Source organism: Eretmochelys imbricata, chromosome 24 (genome assembly GCF_965152235.1).
Source record: "Eretmochelys imbricata isolate rEreImb1 chromosome 24, rEreImb1.hap1, whole genome shotgun sequence".
In the NCBI taxonomy this organism is placed as follows: domain Eukaryota; kingdom Metazoa; phylum Chordata; order Testudines; family Cheloniidae; genus Eretmochelys; species Eretmochelys imbricata.
Window position 1 is genome coordinate 17,803,295 of NC_135595.1, and position 16,252 is coordinate 17,819,546.

The window sequence follows — 16,252 nt, forward strand, 5'->3', positions numbered from 1 at the left end:
TCTTTATTGTCAATTGGATCTGCTGGCCCCAAGAGTTGGCCAAAGTTTTGTAACTTGGCTAGAGCTGGCAAGTGGGAACTTCTTGGTTACTTGGAAGTTACCTCTTCACCACCCTGAAATGTTCACGGGCAGGTGATTTCTCTGGAGCCACTCTTTGTCCTGCCAGATTGTTTTCCTTACCAGCTGCTCTTAAACTAAGCCAGAGCCTCCACACATTAAATAGTGTGACCAGTGACCAGGTTATGCGGTGGTTGTAAAGTATTTCAGAGCCGCCACACAGACCTTATGGAATATAAGTAGTTCAAGTAACATCCGGGACTGATTATTACTTTTTATTTTTTATTTCAGGTAGTTCTGGGAGCCCCAGTCCTGGCCCAGGACCTGGCTGTGATAGGTGCTGTACAAACAGAGCAAAAAGACAATCCATGTCCTAGATATCTCACAATCTAAGGAGATGCAATGGGATAGAGACCTGCGAAGGGATGCAGGATACCTGGGTTTGTTCCTGGTTCTGCCACTGGAGAGACCTTGGTCAAGTCACTTCCCCATTCTGTGTCTCAGTTTCCCCATTTGTAAAAACTGGAAGACTGCTACTGACCCCCTTGGTAAAGCTCTTTGAGATCTACTGATGGCAAGCACTAGAGAAGAGCTAGATATTGCTATTATAATACACAGACTCTTTTGTAATATACTACACCTTATGGATTAAAAACCATTCGGAAATTTAGAAACACGATGAAAATTTTAGCAAACAATCTGGAACCCGTTGGATTCTATGTGGTTTGAAAACACTCTAGAATCCAGTGGTGTCCTAGGTCTAGTAGGAAATCTAGAACCCATGGACTTTGAATATGAACACACTGAGACTCTTAGAAAAAAGGAGATTCCAGACACAGACACAGACATCTAGAGATGCAGAATCCAAGAGAGTCAATTAGGTGAGAACACATTGAGTGATATAAAACAAACAAGATTCTGGAGCTGACTCCCTGATCTTGTTCCATTGATGACCCACTGAGCTTGAAAAAATTGAGAGACCTAGAACAGATGGGATTCTCGAGAGAAAGCAGGGAATCTAGAATCCAGGGACACTGCGGGGTTTATAAACAGTGATATACCTGGAACCCATCAGGTTTTAGAACCATAGGAGATCTAGAAACAAAGGGGAAGCCAAGTTTTCAACTCTCTCTAAGCCTGGGCACCTTCAGGCCATCTCCTGTTTTGTGTTCTCGACTTCTGACCCCTGTCTTCCATTAGACTCAGGGGCACTGCTGCTGAGATCTTCGACAAAAACCGCTTTGACCAGCGTGAGAAGAGACAATGTGAAGTCATGGCAGAACTTCTCCCCCATGAAGAGGTAGAGGATGGAGGAGAAGGAGGCACTGAAGCAGGATGACAAGGTGTAAATGACCATGAGAGCACCCGTCACTGATTCTGGCACCTCCTTCTTGTAGAGCTTCAAGCTGTGATAGAGGTGGTAGGGCACCAGTCGAGGGAGAAGGAATCCACCATGGCCACCATGACTTTCAGGGGGTTCCCAGCCCATGCCCGCTTCTTCTCCTTCTTCTTCAGCCCCACGCAGACGTAGCATCCCATGATGGTGCAGAAGGGCAGCAGGAAGCCAGCAGGAACCATCCATGAAGATAGCCAGGTGGACCCATCTGCCCAGGTCCTGCATCTTGGCTCCGTTCCAGTCTCCAGAGATGTTGTAATTGTTGGTGCAGATGATTCTGCCCCCGTCCACCATGTGGGTCTCCCAGAAAGCCAGGTAGGGAGCACTGAGAGCAAAGGAGGCCAGCCACACGCCCACAACCAGCTTTCCAGCCTGGGGCAGGGTGTAGTGATTCCGAAACCAGACGGGATTGTGAATAAGGGTGTCGAAGTCCAGGGTGATGAGGGTGAGAAGTAAGGAGGTGAACATGCCCAGAGAGAGGTATGCATAGAGGAGTTTGCACATGGCCATGCTGAAGACCCAGTGGAAACCCAGGAGGATGTAGATGGTGAAGAATGGGATCAGCAGGGTAAAAAGGAGGTAGCAGGAAACCAGGTGGAGGAACCACAGTATGGTCACCGTCCTCATCTTCAGCCCCAGCACCCACAGGTACAGCCCGTTCCCCACCACACCCACCAGGAAGGTGGTGAAGAGCAACATGGCCACAGCTAGGTGAGTGGCACTCAAAGGTGCTGGGGTCTGGCTGGAATTCGTCCCAGTGGTTGGTTGGAGAGTCGTGTTGCCTCGGTCCATGGTGCCCTGGGGAGAGACAGAAGAGGGGTTAGAAGGGACGACAGACTAGGGTAAAAGGGAGAGTGGACGACAAGGAAGGGAGAAACACCAGAGAGTTAGGAACGTAACATTGGAGAGGACCTCTCTGGGCACCCTCTGGTCCTCCAGACTATCCAGGCTTGGTATTCTCAGAGCAACTGGGAAATGGCCAGTGGAACTCACTGCTACAAGACAGAGCTACGGGCCACCCCTTGCACTGAGCATTCTGTGCCCAGGATTTTTGCAATATCAGCACCCTCGTACGGCCCTTTCCTTCCTAAGTGGGAGCAAGGACCCTGGCGTAATAGGGAAATGGATGGAGCCAGTTGGACATGTCAGCCATTTATCACCAGGAATTGCAAACCAGGTCAGGTTCCTTTTCAAAAATTTAATGCAATTTTTGTTGTTGTTAATGGAAAAAGTGGAAACTGGATTTTTTCAGGTTTCAGAAACTGACTGGGGTCAAAATTTGGGAGTTTCAGTAAATGTTTTGGGGGATGGATAAAAAATGGCAGTTCTGGTAAGAAAAAACGTGGGGTTTGAGTCAAATGTTCAGTTTTTATAAACTCTTTTAAGCCCAAATCTCAGGTTTTGAAAATGGATTTTTGGTAAGGGAAAAAAACCCAATCAGATTCCAATAACTGTATTTGGGGTTTGATTCAAACCGTCAGTTTTGATGAAAACCATTCGGAGGCTTCGTAAACGTCTTGAGTTTACAGAAAACAGCTTTTAGCACAAGCTTCGATTTTTGAAAACTGGTTTTCGGGGAAAAAAACAGTGATTTTTATGTTTTAAAAAATCCACTTGGCAGGCTGGCTGTTTGGTTAAAAACAGAAAAAGTTCAAGGTTTTTTAAAAAACAATTCTTTTTAAACTGCAAACTCAACACTTTTACCCCCCAAATTTAAAAGTTTGTACATTTTAGGTCAGATGTTAGGAAACACTTTCTAATTCTCATGGGGGAGAAGCTCTGGAATTGGCTTCCAGGGGTGGTTTTGGGATCCCCATCACTGGAGGGTTTTAAGAACAGCTGGACAAACACCTGATGGCTTTTCTGGAAGATGCTCTTGGCAAATTAGAGTGATTGGGCTCAGTATGGGGGGACTAATTGAGAACCCCTAGCCTGGGCTGTGCCGGAGATGAGACTGGAATGATCTAGGGGCCCATCTGGCTTCCAGACAGACGGATTTATGAATGAGCAGCGGCAGGAGGCTGAGAGTTCAGAGCAACTTTGCCCTCAGGTCAGAGCCCTCTCCACTGGGTTCTCTTCTCTCTGGGGATAAATGCGTGTGACATCTGGCCAGCCAGATCCCCGGCACAGATCTGAGTGTAACTGGCACACGTGAGGCTCGGGAGGCTGGGGGCAGGCAACGGGAAGGGGAACTGCCGTCTGGTTGATGCAGAAAACCTCAAAAGCTGAAGTGGTTTCACAAATGCACACACCTAACCCAGCAGGAGAAAGTGCCGTGCTTCTGTGCCTGGAAGGGGCTTTCCACCTGGCAGCCTTGGGCCTTCTTAAGGGCTTGGGACTCAGAACCCCTGGGTTCTATTCCTGCCTTGGGGGATGGGATCTAGTGGTTTGAGCAGGGGGAGCTGGGAATCAGGCTCCCAGGGTTCTATTCCTGCCTCGGGGTATTGGGTCTAGTGGCTAAAGCTGGAACACCCAAGAACAGAGAAACTGCTCAATGGGCCCATCTACCCCGGCGTCCTGTCTCTAGCAAAGCCCAGCTCCTTCCGAGGAAGGCGCAAGACACCCCCTAGTGGATGAGGATGGAATAATCTCCCTGTGGGGGAAATTCTCTGCCAGGCCCTTATTCCTAGGGGTTAGAATCATAGAATAGAATATCAAGGTTGGAAGGGACCTCAGGAGGTCATCTAGTCCAACCTCCTGCTCAAAGCAGGACCAATCCCCAATTTTTGCTCCAGATCCCTAAATGGCCCCCTCAAGGATTGACCTCACAAGCCTGGGTTTAGCAGGCCAATTCTCAAACCACTGAGCTATCCCTCCCCCTGGTTCCTGCTCTAAGTAGGTGGGTCTAACCCCTTTCCAAGCATCTTGCTCCGAGTTTTAACTCCTGGCTCTAAAGGCTCCGCTTGTCCTCATTACTCATAGGTAAGGCTACGTTTTAGCCATGGGTATTTTTAGTAAAAGTCATGGACAGGTTACTGGCAGTAGACAAAAATTCAGGGTCTGTGACCTGTCCATGATTTTTACTATATACCCCTAACTAAAACTTGGGGCCTGGGGTGCTGTGGGGGGGCAGTCTGGGGGTGCCGCGGGTGCTCAGGGAGTGGCCCAGTACCACCACTGGTGCTGAGAGGGTGGGAGCAGTGGCACACAGCCCAGGACCCCCATGAGTGTTGGGGAGTGGGGTTGGTGGGGCTGGCAGGGTCCCTACTTGTTTTCTACCAGCATATGTCTGCAGCTCCTAGGGGGAGGGGCGGCCGGGGTGCTCCACGCCCTGCTCCCACCACAAGCGCTGACTCTGCAGCTCCCATTGGCTGGAAACCGCATCCAATGAGAGCTGCAGGGGTAGTGCCTGTGGGCGCGGGCAGCACACTGAGCCCCCTGGCCCCTCCGCCTAGGAGCTGCAGGGACATGCCGGTGGGAACCGAGGAGCCCACCCCCCCCAGGTAAACACCGCCCCTCATCCCAACCATCTGCCCGAGCCCTGAGCCCCTTCCCACACCCAACCTGCTGCTGCTGGCCCAGGGGCTGGACTCTGCCCAGTCCTCCAATTAGTTTAGGTCAGTCTGGACCCTATCCCTACCCTCCAGCATATCTACCTCTCCTGCCATCTTAGCGTCACCTGTGAACTTGCTGAGGGTGCAGTCCATCCCCTCATCCAGATCATTAATGAAGATGTTGAACAAAACTGGCCCCAGGACAGGTCCCTGGGGCACTCCCCTTGATACCGGCTGCCAACTAGACATTGAACCGCTGATCATGACCTGCTGATCCTGACAATCTAACCAGTTTTCTATCTGCCTTATACTCCATTCGTCCAATCCATACTTCTTTAACTTGCTGGCAATAATACTGTGGGAGACCATATCAAAAGCATTGCTAAAGTCAAGATATATCATGTTCACTGCTTTCCCCATATCCACAGAGCCAATTATCTCAGTAGATCTCAAAGAACTTTGCCAAGGAGGTCAGTAGCAATCTCCTGGATTTTACAAATGGGGAAACTGAGGCACAGAGTGCAGAAGTGTGTTGGCCCAGGGCACTTAGTCTGCCAGTGGCAGAGCCAGGAATAGTACCAAGGCCTCCTGGGACCTGGTCCAGGTCTCTATCCACCCTGACTCTTTAGATACTAAGCTCTCTCATGCACGTACTGTCTTTTTCCTCTCTCTTTATACAGTGCATAGCACAGTGGGGTTTGGGGCCACGACTACACCTCCCACTGGGTTCTAGCCCTGGCTCTGGCAGGAGAGTGGTGGCTAGTTAGAATCATAGAATCATAGAATATCAGGGTTGGAAGGGACCTCAGGAGGTCATCTAGTCCAACCCCCTGCTCAAAGCAGAACCGATCCCCAACTAAATCATCCCAGCCAGGGCTTTGTCAAGCCTGACCTTAAAAACTTCTTAGGAAGGAGATTCCACCACCTCCCTAGGCAACGCATTCCAGTGTTTCACCACCCTCCTAGTGAAAAAGTTTTTCCTAATATCCAACCTAAACCTCCCCCACTGCAACTTGAGACCATTACTCCTCGTCCTGTCCTCTTCCACCACTGAGAATAGTCTAGAACCATCCTCTCTGGAACCACCTCTCAGGTAGTTGAAAGCAGCTGTCAAATCCCCCCTCATTCTTCTCTCCTGCAGACTAAACAATCCCAGTTCCCTCAGCCTCTCCTCTTAAGTCATGTGTTCCAGACCCCTAATCATTTTTGTTGCCCTTCGCTGGACTCTTTCCAATTTATCCACATAAAGCTCTGGCTGTTTCTTAGGTGGTTGCTCTGCTAAGACAGTGTCCAAAGGATCATTTCCATTTATGGTTTGCAGCTTTTCTATTTAGAGAGCAAGTTGGGGCGGAGCATGTATTAGACACAGAGTTAAGGGGAGTGAATTCAAAACACAGGGCAGTACTGAGGTGGGGACAGACAAAGGGACGCTTTGCTGGGCAAAGACACATCACCCGAGTCTCTGTGCTGGGTACGTTTCCACCACTTGCTGCCCAGGTGAGTCAAGATGATAGGCAGAGTCCCCCTCATTGGGCCTGGAGGGTAATTTCCTTGTAAGACCACCTAGAAACCACAGAAATTTGCTATTATAAAGGCAAAGCAATGGGATCCCTGCCACGGGGTATCAGTGGGGTTAGCCTGTGAGACTCCCTACTACTGGGTAGCATTGGGGTTAACACAGGGCTCTCAATAGACAGAGGTAGTAGGTGAAATCTGTAACGTGGGTGAATTTTTTGCTCGTTTCATGTTAATCAGATGAGGTGTTCTCCATTTGCAGAGTCTAAGAAACAGGATCCCACGTCCCTCCCAGAGCCCAGAAGTCTTGGCTCCCAGCCCCTCCCCCATTCTCTAACCATTAGGCCATTCTCCAGAGCTAATAAGTCTGTGAGGGGGGGAAATCCCAGACAGGTAGAGGTCTCTGGGGCAGGGCTGGCAGCCAGGCTGGGGTCAGAGAAGAAGCTCGGTGGATTAAGGCTTCCTATATTACAATGAGGTGAGAAGGATCCTGCATGCTTTCACGAGTCAGGGTGTAGCAGCAGTTCCTGTAACTGGCAGATGAGCACAAGCGATGGGGTGGGGGAGGGGCAGTTTTGTATTCCTTGCAGCAGTGAGTTCCACCGGCACCAGTATGCTAGGAGTCAACAGCACCGATCCCCACCTAACTGACTAGGCCTGATCCCTTGCCCTGGGGCCATATTAGAGCTGTCCATCCTAGAGCGGAGGGGCACCATGGCCCATTCCCTGCTCCCCTGAGCCAGCCAAACATCCATATCACAGCTACATGGTATTCTCTGCATAGCTGTATATTTGATGTACTAGAGTGTCCCCTTCCCCACTCCTCACACGGCTGCTATTCCCCTTGTCCTACGCTACTGCTCACGGCTCTAACCTGTGGCAGTGAGTTCCACTGGCTATAGCCCAGTTTCTGGTAATATCCAGCCTGGATAGTCTGGAGGACCACAGGGTGCCCAGCAACATCCTTTCCAATGTTACCTTCCTAACCCACTCTGGTATTACTCCCCTCTCCCCTTCCACTCTCCCTTTCACCTCGCTGTCATCCCTTCCAACCCCTCTTCTGTCTCTTCCCAGGGTATCATGGCTCTCCCACCAACCACAGTGGCAAATTCCACCAAGACACCAGAGACCATGAAGACCCCTCACCTGGCCTCTGCTGTGTTGCTCTTCATCACCTTCCTGGTGGGTGTGGTGGGGAACGGGATGTTCCTGTGGGTGCTGGGGCTGAAGATGAGGAGGACAGTGACCACGCTCTGGTTCCTCCACCTGGTCTCCTGCTACCTCCTCTTCACCCTGCTGATCCCCTTCTTTGCCGTCTACGTCCTCCTTGATTTCCACTGGGTCTTTGGCATGGCCATGTGCAAGCTTCTCAATGCCTTCATTTCCATGGGCATGTTCTCCTCTGTCTTCCTTCTCACACTCATCAGTCTGGACCGCTACACCCTCACTCACCACCCAATCTGGTCCCGGAATCACCGCACCCTGTCCCGAGCTTGGAAGCTGGTTGTGGGCGTGTGGCTGGCCTCCTTCGGTCTCAGCACTCCCTACCTGGCTTTCCGGGAGACCCAGGTGTTGGACGGGGGCAGGATCATGTGTGTCAATAAATACAACATCTTCGGAGACTGGAATGGAGCCGAGATGCAGGACCTGGTGAGACGGATCCACCTGGCTATCTTTGTGGTCCGGTTCCTGCTGGGCTTCCTGCTGCCCTTCTGTACCATCGTGGGATGTTATGTCCGCATGGAGCTGAAGTTGAAGGAGAAGAAGCTGGTGTGGGCTGGGAAGCCCTTCAAAGTCATGGTGGCCGCGGTGGTTTCCTTCTTTCTCGGGTGGCTGCCCTACCACCTCTACCACGGCTTGAAGCTCTACAAGAAGGAGGTGCCAGAGTCAGTGATGGGCACCCTCTTGGTCATTTACACCTTCACGTCCTGCTTCAATGCCTGCTTCACCCCCATCCTCTACCTCTTTGTGGGGGAGAAGTTCTGGAAGGTCTTCAGGATGTCTCTTCTCACTCTGGTCAAAGCTGCTTTTGTCGATGATCTCGGAAGCAGTGCCCCCGAGTCTAGTGGAAGACAGGGTTCAGAAATCAAGAACAAAAAAGAAGAGATGGTGTGAAGGTGCCCAGACCGAGGGAGAGTTGAAAACTTGGCATCCCCTTTGTTCCTAGATTCCTGCTGGTTTTGAAACCTGATGGGTTCGAGGTATCTTAATGTCTATAAACCCCTCAGTGCCCTTGGGTTCTAGATTCCCTGCTTTCTCTGGAATCCCATACGTTCTAGGTCTCTCAATTTTTTGAAACTCAGTTTGTCATCAATGGCACCAGATTGCTAGCCAGCTCCAGAATCTTGTTTGTTTTAGATCTCTCAATGTGTTATCACAGATTTGACTCTCTTGGATTCTGTATCTCTGGCTGGTTCTGGAATCTCATTTATTGTAGTTTTTCAATGTGTTCAAACTCAAAGTCAGTTCAGTCTAGGTCCCTGACTGAATCTAGGACATCACTTGATTTCAAACCACATAGAATCCAACTGGTTCTAGATTGTTGCTAAAACTTTCATCTTGGTTCTAGAGTTCCAAATGGTTTAACATCCATTAGGTGTAGTATATTATAGAAGAGTCCGTCTATTATATTAGTGATATCTAGCTCTTCTCTAGTTCTTGTCATCAGTAGATCTCAAAGCACTTTAGCAAGGAGGTCAGTAGCAGTCTTCCAGTTTTTACAAATGGGGAAAATGAGGCACAGAGTGGGAAAGTGACTTGGCCAAGGTCACCCAGCAGTCCAGTGGCAGAACTAGAACAAACACAGGTCTCCTGCATCCCAGCTGAGGTTTCTTTCAATTTCATTGCCTTACGCAATGAGCAGTTTGGGACTGGTTCTGTCTTTTCACTCTGTGTTTCTACAGCGGCTAGCATAGCGGGGTTATGACCCAATCACTGGGATATTTCATGTGGGGAGGCTGTGGCTTAGTTTCAGAGCAGCTGGTAAGGAAAATAAGCCAGTATAATAAAGAGCTGCTCCAGAGAAACCACCTGCCCATGAACTGTTCAGGGTGGTGAAGAGGTAACATCCAAACTAATAAGAGTGACGCTGTATGGAATATGGGTGATCATTCATAATGTTATGGATATAAAACTGTACTGAAACATACCAGATATGCCATGTAAGCGATCAGTGGAAAAGTTATCATTTGATAAATATGATCAGCTTGTTTATGTGTATACATCCTTTTATATCGTGAGTTGTAAATATGTGTGGTATATTGATATGGCAAATCTGTGCTGTGTATCTGGGTGACAGCCCCAGACAGCTTGCATCAGCCCTATCCAGCCCGTTGGATGGGCCATGAAGCATTGGCTGGCGGTGTTGTATTTTGGGTAAGATCCAAACCAGTATTGATCTGGGACTGTAGCTGGCCCTATGGTGATAAGAAGAACATTTTGTATAGTGAATAGAATTTTAAGTAACTTCTCACTTTACTGGACCTATCTGCTGACTGGGAACCTAAGATTGGAATGCAATAAAGGGGGCTGTGGGATTTCTTTCTTTTTTCTTTGCTTCTTGATAACCAGTCCAGTGGATCAGGAACAGAGCTTGTGAGTGGTTGGTGAATCTAACTACAGTGTTAACCACCAGTTTTGGGAGAATCTATTGTCCTTTTTGCAGCCTTCCCTGACCTTGGCATTTTCAGTGTTGGCTGCCCTCTGCATCTCTGGTCACAGGTCACAGTAACTGTGACAATCTCACCTGCCAGCTCCAGCTAAGTTAAAAAACCTTAAGTTAAAAAACAAGGCTGGGGGGCAGCAGATCCAAAAGATGATAAAGAGTTAAAAAGATCCTCCCTGGTCGATTCTACATCACTGCAATTTTTAAAGCAGGACTGGAGGGTATTTCTAACAGGTCTACTCTAGTTCAATTAGGGACTAGTTCAGGGACGTTCTGCATCCAGCCAGACTAGGGGACCACCATGCTGCTTCCGGCCTCGGAATCTCTGATTCTATCCAGCGGTCAGGAGAGGTTGTTGGGGTGTTGTACCAGTTGACACCTGGACCCACATGGGTATCTGAGGAAGCCAGGCCTGTGTGGGCTGCCACCACCAGGTGGAGGGCTGTAAGTGTGTTTAGACATGTGCATAGCCCCTCTGTTTAAAAATCTTTTCCCATTGCTACTGTTCAGAAAAAAAACAGAAGTCTCCTTCTGGCTCAAAGGAGAATTCCATTTCGGGGAGGGGTAGCTCAGTGGTTTAAGCATTGGCCTGCTAAACCCAGGGTTGTGAGCTCAATCCTTGAGGGGGTCATTTAGGGATCTGGGGCAAAAATTGGGGATTGGTCCTGCTTTGAGCAGGGGGTTGGACTAGATGACCTTCCGAGGTCCCTTCCAACCCTGATATTCTATGATTAAGACGGCCAGACATGACAGATACCACCTCTCACTGTTTCAGAATTCAATAGGATCTCATGGATTCTAATAATCCTGACCAGTTCTAAACAGCTTGGTTCCCAGGTCTGTCAGTGATTTAAACGTGATCTGATCTGATGAAGGCTAGATTTAAACATCATGTTTTCCAAGCCACTTTATGTTTCAAAAGCCAATAGGTTCCTATGCATTCTAGATATGTGGCTTGTTCTAGAACCTCTTGGGTTCTAGGTCTGCCAAGATTTAAAAACCCAAAGAGATCCTGTGTGGCCTGGAGTGTCCTAGTTTCCAACCTCATATATGATGTCCTAGACCACATAGGACCAGTTTGGGTTTAAAATTTTTTGTCAGAGCAAGAACCCAACAGGTTCAAGAATCACTCAAATGTCTAGAACTCTTGGGATACTATCGTGTTTTGAAATGTGTGTGTGTGTGTGTGTGTATACATATACACATATACAAACGTGTGTATATATATATATATACACAGACACATGGTAGTAGCGTATTAGTTCTAGATATTTGTCTAGTTTGTAAACCTCTTGAGTTCTAGGTATGACAATGTCTTGAAACCCAATCAGATCTGACATGGTCTAGTACCTGAAGGGTTCAAAGCACAGGGAATCATGTTCTGACTTGAGACACTTTCCAACAGGCCTGATGTTCACAAAGGGTTCAGCTCCTTCTTTTGGAAAATCAAGACTCTTTAAGGGTGCTCATCTGAGAAACCCTCCAAAAATACAACCATAAAAATAATCACAGATTATTTTGGAATAGGGCATGGAGTGAACAGGCCAGATCCTCAGCCAGTGTAAATCATTGTAACTCCATTGACTTCACTTCAGAGTTCTTGGGCTCTTCTCCTGCCACTGGGAGACGAGTAGGGTCTAGCAGGTTAGCGTGGGGGGGATAGGAGCCAGGACTCCTGGGTTCAAACCCAGCTATATGAGGAAATGGTGTTTAGCAGTTACAGTAGACCCCAAAACGTTTAATGAATTAGTGTCAGATTTGCCAAATTGTTTTGCTTAACCACCAAAAAACTGACATCTTCAATATAAAACATTTCAATTTTCTTATTCAAAACAGCTTTGCTTGACATTCTTTAAATTATTTTATCAATTTAAAATGTGTAAAAACCAAGGTCAGGGAAAAAACCCATTTTGTTCGTACTAAAACAATTCCCCCCCCCTTTTTCTTCAGATAATAATAATAATTTGGCATCATTCCAAATGAGTCATTCGCCACCCCCGACGCCTCGGTTGTTCAGAAGAACCAGAGACCAAAATAATCAGTTATTGTCACAGGACTTACATGCCATCTGTGGTCCCAATTCAGCCCTGTTGTGGCTGAAGACACCAGGTCAAAAGGTGATAATAGGGATGAGAACACAAACATCTCCATATTTAGATCAAAACAGCAGTGGCTGTGTCTCTAAGCCCCCATGTGTCAACTCAGCGTGGGTGTTACTCACCCTCAATTTCCGCTGGAAGCCGTACCTCGCAGAGGTGTGAACTGCTATTAAACACAGGTACGAACAGCTTGAGGAGCGGATTCACTTTTGCACTATGGCCGCATGGCCCCTCGGTCCCATTGCGTAGCTGAGCTCAGAGGCCATCCAGGCTTGACGTTTCTCAAAGTTCGGCCTCTTTGCTATTTCCCCTCACTCTGCACTGAGAACATTATAACCATCTGAAAATGTTCAATCAGCACGTGGGCGGGGAGGGTATCACGGGAACCTCTGGACCAAATGACCTCAAATTTGCATCACGAACCCCACCCTGCCTCCATTGCTCAGTGCCGGTTTTCAAGGCAGTTGCCCCCCACATAGGGAATTCAGTGAAATGTATGAGTATTAACAGCAGCTCATCGTGCAGGGGGCGGCATCTCGTGACATCCACAATCGAACGACCGCCCTTTGCTCCCGCAGACTCCAGCAGAGCCCCTGCGGCTTGGTGCCACTTTCCAAGTCAATGCGAGTCTGCAACTGGTTTTCAGAGCGGTGTGAAGAATTTAAGAACGGCTCCTTTTCATGTGGCTTAAACTGAGGGCCCCGGATCATGACCCTCTGAACTTGCCCTGCTCACTCCGCCCTGGGCCTTGCTCAGAGACGGCCAATTTCAAGCCAAGCCGAGCGGGCGGGTGGATTTCAGAGCCCTTGGGCTCGCCGGGTCTGACAGGAAGAGGTTTCTCTGCAGGCCCGGTGGCAGGAGTGCCCTTAGCAGGTCTGCTGTGGGAGGACTCGGGCTCCCAGGCCTTGGGCAGTTCTCAGCTCAGCGTCTGCAGCAGCTGGTTGCAAGCGGCCCCCTGAATCCAACAGCCCTTTGCTCTCTGCACACTCATGTCCAACCCCGGGCCGCCAGCCCGGCCACACATGCCAGCCATCTCAGCTGCATCCCTGGGGTGCGGACCTCTTTGAGAGCCCTGTCAAAGCTCTGTTCCCTGTGGACACATGACTCCCTCCAAGGGGTGATGGGTGGCGTTGGTATTTTCCCAGAGGGTACCACTGGACCTCACATTTCTGTGCATACCCGGCCCTCTGTGCCTAACCGGTCTAAGGAGCCCAACTGGGCAGTAGTGGATTATCCAGTGGGCTGACGGGGTCTGTGCCCAGGGGCTCTGGACAATTGGGAGCCCCTGGAAAAATGAATGCCGCACCCCAGCGGAAATCCCAGACCCCTGGCAGAAGCACTGGGTGGGCAAGGCGGGGGAAACACCCGTGGCCCAACACCACTCCCTGGCAGAAGCGCCGGGCAGGGTGGGGAAAGCCCCAATGCTCAGACCCCCGCTGCAGCTCTTGGACTGCAAGGCTCTTGCTCCCTTGTCGAGGCCTCAGCTTTAGTGGTCAGAGCAGGGGAGGGGTGACTCAGGATATCTGGGTTCAAGCCTCAGATGGGGGAGGGGAGTGGGGTCTAGGGGGTTAGAGAAGCTGGGGGGCTGGGAACCAGGGCTCTGGATTCTATCCCTGGCCAGTGGAACTCATTGCTACAAGGTGGAAAAAGCCACCCCACCCCCACCCCGTCTCTTGTATTCATCCGCCTGTCACAGGAACTGCTGCTACTCCCTGACTCGTGAGAGCACGCAGGGTCCTTCTCAGCCTCACTGTAACACAGGAAGCTTCAAGCCACCGAGCTGCTTCTCTACCCCACAGCCGGGCTGCAGCTCTGCACCAGGGACCTCTGGGCTATTGTCTCTGTCAGGGACTGCAGCCGCCCTCCCCAGGCCTCGTTAGCACAGTGTCCTCTGTGCTCTGCAGACTGGCCTAATGGTTGCAGCTGGGGAGACTGGGAGCCAGGACTCCTGGGTTCTATTCCTGGCTCTGGCAGGTGAGTCAGGTCTAGTGCATTAGAGCCGCAGACTGGGAGGCAGGACTCCTGGGCTGTGGGAGGGACACGGGGGGGGGGGGGGTCCTGTGGCTTAGAGCTTCGTAAATGGGCACACCTCATCTGATTAACCTGAAACAAGAGAGAAAAATTCACCCATGTCACAGACCCCACCTGCTACATCTGTCTATTGAGTCCTCATGTTAACCCCATTAATACCCAGTGGCAGGGAGTCCCCCTGGTTTGCTTTATTAATAGCAAATGTCTGTGGCTTCTATGTAGGATTAGCAAGGAAATTGCCCTTCAGACCCAGTGAGGGGCCTCTGCCCATTATAGAAGTATAGAATATTAGGGTTGGAAGAGACCTGAGGAGGTATCTAGTCCAGTCCCCTGCTCAATTCAGGACCAACACCAACTAAATCATTCCAGCCAGGGCTTTGTCAAGACGGGCCTTAAAAACCTCTAAGGAAGGAGATTCCACCACCTCCCTAGGGAACCCGTTCCAGGGCTTCACCACCCTCCTTGTGAAATAGTGTTTCCTAATATCCAACCTAGACCTCCCCCACTGCAACTTGAGACCATTGCTCCTCGTTCTGTCATCTGCCACCACTGAGACCAGCCAAGCTCCATCCTCTGTGGAACCCCCCTTCAGGTAGTTGGAGGCTGCTACCAAATCCCCCCCTCACGCTTCTCTTCTGCAGACTAAACAATCCCAGTTCCCTCAGCCTCTCCTCATCCGTCATATGCCCCAGCCCCCTAATCGTTTCTGTTGCCCTCCACTGGACTCTTTCCAATCTGTCCAGACTGTCCCCTTCCCCACTCCTCCCACATCTGTATTCCCTCTTTTCCTCCTCTGCTTCCTACACATCTACCCTGTAGCAGTGAGTTGTGGCCCATCATCTCGACCCACCTCAGCAGCGCAGGACCCAGCGCAGAGAGAGACTCAGATGGTCTGTGTTTGCCCAGCAAAGCGTCCGTGAGTCTGTGCTGCCCTGGGTGTTGAGGTCTCTCCCCTTAACTCTGTGTCTTCTACACGCTCCGCCTCTGCCTGCTCTCAGAGATAGAGAAGCCGCAAACCATAAATGGAAATGATCATTTGGACCCTGTCTTAGCAAAGAAACCACCTAAGAAACAGCCATTGCTTTAAAACTAGCTCCCGCTTCCCTGCCATAGCCAGGGATAGAACTCAGAGCCCTAGTTCCCAGCCCCCCAGCTTCTCTAACCCCCTAGACCCCACTCCCCTCCCCCATCTGAGGCTTGAACCCAGATATCCTGAGTCACCCCTCCCCTGCTCTGACCACTAAAGCTGAGGCCTCGACAAGGGAGCAAGAGCCCTGCAGTCCAAGGGCTGCAGCGGGGGTCTGAGCATTGGGGCTTTCCCCACCCTGCCTGGCGCTTCTGCCAGGGAGTGGTGTCGGGCCACGGCTGTTTCCCCCGCCTTGCCCACCCAGTGCTTCTGCCAGGGCTCTGGGATTTCTGCTGGGGTGCGGCATTCATTTTTCCAGGGGCCCCCAATTGTCCAGAGCCCCTGGGCACAGGTCCCATCAGCCCATTGGATAATCCGCTACTGCCCAGTTGGGCTCCTTAGACCGGTTAGGCACAGAGGGCCAGGTATGCACAGAAATGTGGGGTCCAGTGGTCCCCCCTGGGAAAATACCAACGCCACTCATCACCCCTTGGAGGGAGTCATGTGTCCAAAGGGAATAGAGCTTTGACAGGGCTCTCAAAGAGGCCCGTGCCCCAGGGATGCAGCTGAGGTGGCTGGCATGTGTGGCCAGGCTGATGCCCCGGGGTTGGACGTGAAAGGACAGGGCTGTTGGACTCAGGGGGCCACTTGCAACCAGGTGCTGCAGACGCTGAGCTGAGAACTGCCTAAGGCCTGGGAGCCCGAGTCCTCCCACAGCAGATCTGCTAAGGGCACTCCTGCCACCGGGCCTGCAGAGAAACCTCTTCCTGTCAGACCCGGTGAGCCCAAGTGCTCTGAAATCCACCCGCCTGCTCAGCTTGGTTTGAAATTAGCCATCTCTGAGCAAGGCCCAGGGCAGAGTGAGCGGGG

The 16,252-nt window shown here is 50.5% G+C and overlaps 1 protein-coding gene and 1 pseudogene across 1 annotated transcript; one reads left to right on the plus strand and one right to left on the minus strand.

The window, feature by feature from the left end:
* Window positions 1–1,204: 1,204 nt before the first annotated feature.
* On the minus strand, window positions 1,205–15,287 carry LOC144279819 (putative G-protein coupled receptor 33; annotated as a pseudogene).
* Window positions 4,862–8,577, plus strand: LOC144279985 (putative G-protein coupled receptor 33). The gene is given in 5 exon segments (XM_077841684.1): window positions 4,862–4,867; window positions 6,282–6,355; window positions 6,357–6,418; window positions 6,946–6,968; window positions 7,537–8,577. Coding segments are annotated over 5 exon segments (1,206 nt in total).
* Window positions 15,288–16,252: the final 965 nt, after the last annotated feature.